Below are 6,010 nucleotides of genomic sequence, written 5' to 3' on the forward strand. Positions count from 1 at the left end.
AGTAGTAACTGAGCCTCACTTGAGGTGGAGGGAAGGTAATTAAAAAAAAACCCAAAACCAAACAAAAAACCACTAAACCACACACCCCAAAAAACCCAAAATGCCACCACCAAAACCTACAAAAGCCTGACCTCTTTCCTGCTCAGCAATCAAAAGATCAAATGTTACCAGAAGGTGGAAAAAAATTTGCTCCTCAACAGTTATTGGTAAAGGGGAAAAACAATCATTCAACACATGCCAGCACAGAGTGGATGGAAAGAAAGAATTCCACCAACACCACCACTACCCCCGCCCCAACTGCGTTTTCCCTCTTCTCAACCAAAACAATTCACTTCCCCCTCCATCCCAACTAGGTCTATGAATATTTGGGATCCACCACTGGTTCCCATCAACACATTTCACACTTTGCCTTCCTTCTTTTCATTATACTTACCCAAGCTAAGCAGATGCAATAGGATGACTGTAGATAAGATTGACAGGTCCCCAAAACCCACAATTGTCCTTCTTCATCTCCACTTCCAGATGACATCACTTTTATTTACATAAATCATTTCCCACATACAAATTTGCAAGACAGTGAATTTGTGAAGTCCCTCTTTCTTTGCTCAACCTGCCTTTCTATTAACAGACTCCTTCTCCTTCTCTTCCTTTAAAAACACCTTCAAACATAAGGTCCAACTATTTTCACAACCCACACTTCAGCACTGGAGTGACCCAAGTGACATACAAAGTCTTTCCCAGTTTCAAGTTATGATAAATCTTTTCTAGTTGAACCTACCAAATTCGAGGGAGTCCTGGTTTATAATTCACAGCAGCAAAGAGCACAGCACAGTCCTTACACTTATATACTCACATTCGCCATACTTCACTTCAAAGACCTGCTTCTTTGACCTCATGAAGTACCGAGTACAAGATACAGCACGTCTGAAACAGCTGATACACCCTCTCAACAACAAAATAGTTATTGCAGATAATTAAACAGATGGAAGAGAAGGGCAGGTCTGGTATCGGCCTTTTCAAATCTCCAGATTAATCTCAACCTCACTGCTACAACTGATGTCAGATCTGCAACTGAGTACTGCATTGTCTTCCTCCTCCATTTAACAGCTTATAATATGCTGACAAGACAGCTACCAGGGGTGATGTTCTGGGCATTTCCAACTAAACTTTCATTGCTTATAATGACTGAAATCAATCTGTAAAGTATTTTTAAAGAGTTTGAGACCTGTTAGAATTATGAATACAAACAGGCATAAAAATATGCACATTTCTGCATCAGTCATTGAATTAGACATGATATGACACGTGATTAATTATGTAAGACATAGACTTTCATTCTGTGTTTCTTTTATTCAGTGCTTTGATGGATAAGAAGACACAGTCACTAAAAGACATGCAGAACTCATTCATAAATCAAGAAGTCATCAAATCTGTAACAGAAGTTCGTTTGGGGCATTTTTCCTTAATTTCCTGAAACTAGTTTAAGTAAAAAATGAATTGAAGAAACATTCTCAGTTGATGGAGTAACTACAAGTATTCTCAACTTCAAACAGACTATCAAAGCTCTACCAGGATTACATAAATAAATAAATGGTTACTTGGGCTGGCAGTTCCTTTAAGTGTATGTGGTTGCTGGGCTGGCACAGGGACGTTGCAAACAAATGGCAATTTAAGAGTTGACTCTTTCCATGCCCTTTTTATCCCCCTCATTTCAAAAGAGTTGGACACTATGTCCTATTTAATATTTTTAAAGAAACTTAATATAGAAAACACTCATCAAAGCTTAGATTTTGATACAGAAGAACATGCTCAGGGACTCCAGAGGTATCCAAGGAGGAAGAAAAGAGCACCTCAGACTGGTCAGAGTTGCACATGCTGTAAACTTGCAGAAGCCAGAAGCTTGCCTGATTGCCCTCCGCCCAGGAGCAACTGGGCAGTTCTGAAAAATTTTGGAAACTCACCCTCAGCCATAGAATAGCTCTTCCATGCTGTATGTTAGGACTGAAATTTTACCAAGGAAAACAGGTTTTCTCCAAGATCCCCCATTTGCTACAAGCCCTCCACAAATAAAGAACAAAACTGAGTCACACAAGCCTACATGAACCTCTCATTCTCTGTTCCTACCTTTCTGCAATGCAGCCTTACAAGCCAGCATTGAAACTGATATTCAAGATGACCAAAAAAGGTTTCTAGATTGTTTCCTTAGTGAAGCCACATCTTCATTAAAGTCTGTCTGGTTATCCTAATCTTGCTGGGAGGAATTAAGATTCCTTTTGTCAACCTTAGCTACATAGTAAAGCTCTTTCATTTGAGTGTCTCTTGAAGTGCATTTTACCACAGGGCTCTATCCCAGGTTAATTAATAGCATGCAACTGAAAATAGTTTGCTGAACTAGCAGAAAAGCAACACAATAAAACAGCTTCATCTCCAAGAACAGGCAAATTCTTCTGGCACTGATTTTATCTGAGCTTGTGTTTTGGTCTTCACTGATAGGAAGCAAGACCAGAAGCTTCTGCCACCTTAGTCAGTCTTGGCTGACAAACGTTCTCCTACCTTAAAACAACATAGCAGGAGTCCTGGGGCAGATTTCCATTCTGTGCTCTCACCTTTCAGTACTTATCCCTCTGAAGGAGGGCTGACTGTTCTCACTCTCAATGCTTGCACGCTGCTTTAACAGTAATTACAATAACTCTTTGCTGCACTACACTCAGGCAAAGAAAGGGTGAGCTCTTATTTTCAGTGAAGACTTCCTTCTTGAAAGGATTTTAGACCTAGGATAATGTCTCAAGGGGTTTCACTACTATATAGTCATGCTACTGTGACCTTTCAATAAGACTTTAAGATAGAGCTTAATGTGTTGTTTTACCCACCTGTCCTCTAAAAAAAAAAATATTAAAAAATAATTTAAAAAATTCCTCCAATTTTCTTTGAGAGACAACAAAGAGAGAAAGAGAGAGGAAAGAACCAGCTTTCCCCTTTCTTGTAATATAAGAAGGAGAGGGAAAGGGCAGTTGGTCAAATTGCAACAAGAAACTCAGCATTTCTAACATGGAATTCTTCTTACCACGCATGGGCTGTGAGCTCACTGGTAAAGGGGAAAAGGGAAATTTGTATGGGATATCAAAACTACCTATAATTTGCCTACCAAAAACACATTTTGGAGAAGTTGGTAAAATTTCATATTTATAATGCTAAGTCAAGCTTGATCAGAAATCAAATGCCACATGGCAGTTTCTGCCCATATCTGCCTTCTTCAGAGTCTTTGTGAAGTATCCAGCAGAGATCACTTTCAGTGGTTGCGCAACGTACAAGACAGACCTAATGTCTGACTTGACAGATTGTTTAAACCAAAGCTTAAAAAAAAAGAAACCAACCAAACAAAACCCATAAAACAACTTAAATGTTGAATCTTGATGAAAACGTAAGCCAAATGCACGCAGAAAATAAAACAGACTTTGCCCTCAATAACGAAGATGTGCTCCTTGCGTAGCAATGTGGCAAAACAATGGCTATTTTCAAACTATGAGATTTTGATTTTTCCTGAATAAAACCAAATAAGCTTATATATGCATGCTTAAGATATAAGGACATGACCCTCATATTTGCTGAAATACCAAGATGCAACATGGAAACATATACTCTATCTGAGGTCAGGTTAAAGAAGTCACCAAAGTTCAATATTTAAGTTTTTATCCCTATTAAAAAGCAAAAAAAGAGGGAGAAGGGGCTTAAGGATTTGCAGATTTTAAAGAAAAGAAAGGAACACATAAGGAAGAGGAAAGGTTCCATACTTAGACCCAGTGCTAAAGCATATAATTATTAACAATATTGCAAATGCTCAACTTAGAGCCTACTAAGTTGGGGAGATGAGATACTTTGACCCCTTTAAAGTACAAAAAGCCACCACATTCCACTCAGTAGCTATATGTGTCTTGCTAATTGCATTCTGGGAATTATACCTAGCCCTTGGTCAACTCCTCAGTGGCTCACCTTTGCCTCACTTGAAACTAAATCTCTTCAGACCAAACTGGTCATCACTGCACTGTACTGTACCTGCTCCTAACTCCCCTTCAGGGCCAAAGTCCTCCAGTGGTCTTGAACTTATTTATCATTTTTTCTGTTTCTATCTTATTTCAATGAGTCTAAAATAATGCAAAGACTCTGTGACAGCTTCCTATCAAAGTGAAGTTGTGACCACATGAAACAATGTGCTGCAAGTTCTGACAGAACATGAAGTGATGGTCAAAACCATTTTTTTGGGCTGGGATACAGCCCGTTAGGCACTTCACCAAAAGATAACCTAGCAGCAAGTTATTATTTGGGTTTAAAGCCTAGGAACAAGGGAGTTTCCTTACATGACATGTAAACATAACCCAGATGTTTCCACTTTTGTATATATCAGTCTTTAAAAGTGCTTACCTTTTCTGAATAGTTCTTGAAGGCTCTCTGCACTTTGATTCAAAATTGCCCATATTTCCTCTTCTTGCAGTGGTCCCCCTCGAACCTCCAGAGCCTCTGCCAGTGACACATGCATGTTACCTGGGAAATGAGACAGACTGATTTAAGAATACATAAGAGTTATTTTCTCCTTGCATCTAGTACTCAAGTAATAATAACCCACGTTATATCTCAGTCACAAAAATTCTCCAACATTAATAGAACACATCAAATGTAAATGCTACAAAACATTCACCTGGACGATGAAGAACTTTGAGCACCTGCTATTATGAAGAAGAAAAACTTGGGTTAAGATAACAATGATCCATATTAATATTGTCAACTGCAAAATCAATAAACTCAACAAGCTGGCATTGTCCCTATGATATGTTTAAAAAAAATAAATGACAGAACAGTTAGTAGTCACAGGTCTTTTAACATAAATCAGCTATTCACATTATTTTGACAAGTTTAAGTCAGTCATGCTGCTGTTAAGAAAGGAAGCTCTTCTGTCAATGTATTTTCACAGGGCTGTTTCTATTATCTCATGAACAACTAATAAGAAGCACTGCCTGAAAACATACAGGCAAGCAAGCTGTGGAACTGGAAGTTATCTCCTTTGTTCAGCTTCTTCAGACATTTAAGAACACCAAGTAAAACCATTAGCAGGGCTCTACATCCCCAGAAAACAAATAAAGACTTCCCAACTGAAAGAGGTCAGGCCCTAATATTTTTTTCAGAGAGTTAAACCATTTTCACCATACCACAATAACATACTCAGTTGTCCAAAACCAAAAGCATTTTGAAAACTGAAGAAAGCATCCCTAAATATTCTGGCTAAGTCAAAGCTTCATCATTTTGGTAAGCTCAGGAACAAATAAATCTTGTGTCTGCTTAATTACTTCAGCTTTCTATGGACACTAAATGTGCTCAGGTTGAACACTCACACTAATTTATATTTCTGATTGAGATGCAGCTGCAGTTGCTTCTCTCTGCTTCTCTCCAAAGCCCAAGGAGTAAAATCTTGAGGCAGTGAGCTGCAGTAAGAGACCGAGGTATATTGTTAAATGTCAGTGATGAGTTGGTTAGGTCTCAAAGGCTCCAAATTTGCTGTTGGAAATTGAAAAGACAGTTCCACAAGCAACTGTCTCCAGATCAGTAACTGATCTCAACAGCTTTAAATGACCCAATACCTCTGGAGGTTCCTTCCCCTCCCTTCCAATCAACTAGTTGGAGCCTCCTCATCAGCACACAAGCCTGGCTCAGACATACACTCATGGATATTAATCTCATGTAGCTACATTTAGTTTCCCAACTGTCTAGGCAGTTTCATATATATATATATATATATATTTTATTTTTTATTTTTATTTCCAAAATAACCAGGCTCATACCCATATAATGGCATTATAGAAGGCTGAATATCCTGCAGTTTCTAGCTGAAAACATGGGCTGTGAAGATATTTGCTGAAGTACTAGCCACAGCCTTTTCAGCTAGCATTCTATACTACACTACTGAAAAATTCCATACTGTTGACTGCATTTCATCATAGACTGCTTATTTTTCCTTACT

General features: G+C 38.5%; 1 protein-coding gene across 1 annotated transcript in view; it reads right to left on the reverse strand.

The window, feature by feature from the left end:
• Positions 1–4,534, reverse strand: part of LOC104528978 (tyrosine-protein phosphatase non-receptor type 13-like) — a gene marked incomplete at its 3' end in the record, with an annotated part of 34,828 nt that extends 30,294 nt beyond the window's left edge. The window contains exon 1 of the mRNA XM_010173143.1: positions 4,420–4,534. Coding sequence (XP_010171445.1) covers positions 4,420–4,534 — 115 coding nt within the window. The remainder of the gene's footprint in view (positions 1–4,419) is intronic.
• Between the last annotated feature and the right edge of the window lie 1,476 nt (positions 4,535–6,010).

This window comes from Antrostomus carolinensis, unplaced genomic scaffold (genome assembly GCF_000700745.2).
Source record: "Antrostomus carolinensis isolate BGI_N321 unplaced genomic scaffold, ASM70074v2 scaffold5170, whole genome shotgun sequence".
NCBI lineage: Eukaryota > Metazoa > Chordata > Aves > Caprimulgiformes > Caprimulgidae > Antrostomus > Antrostomus carolinensis.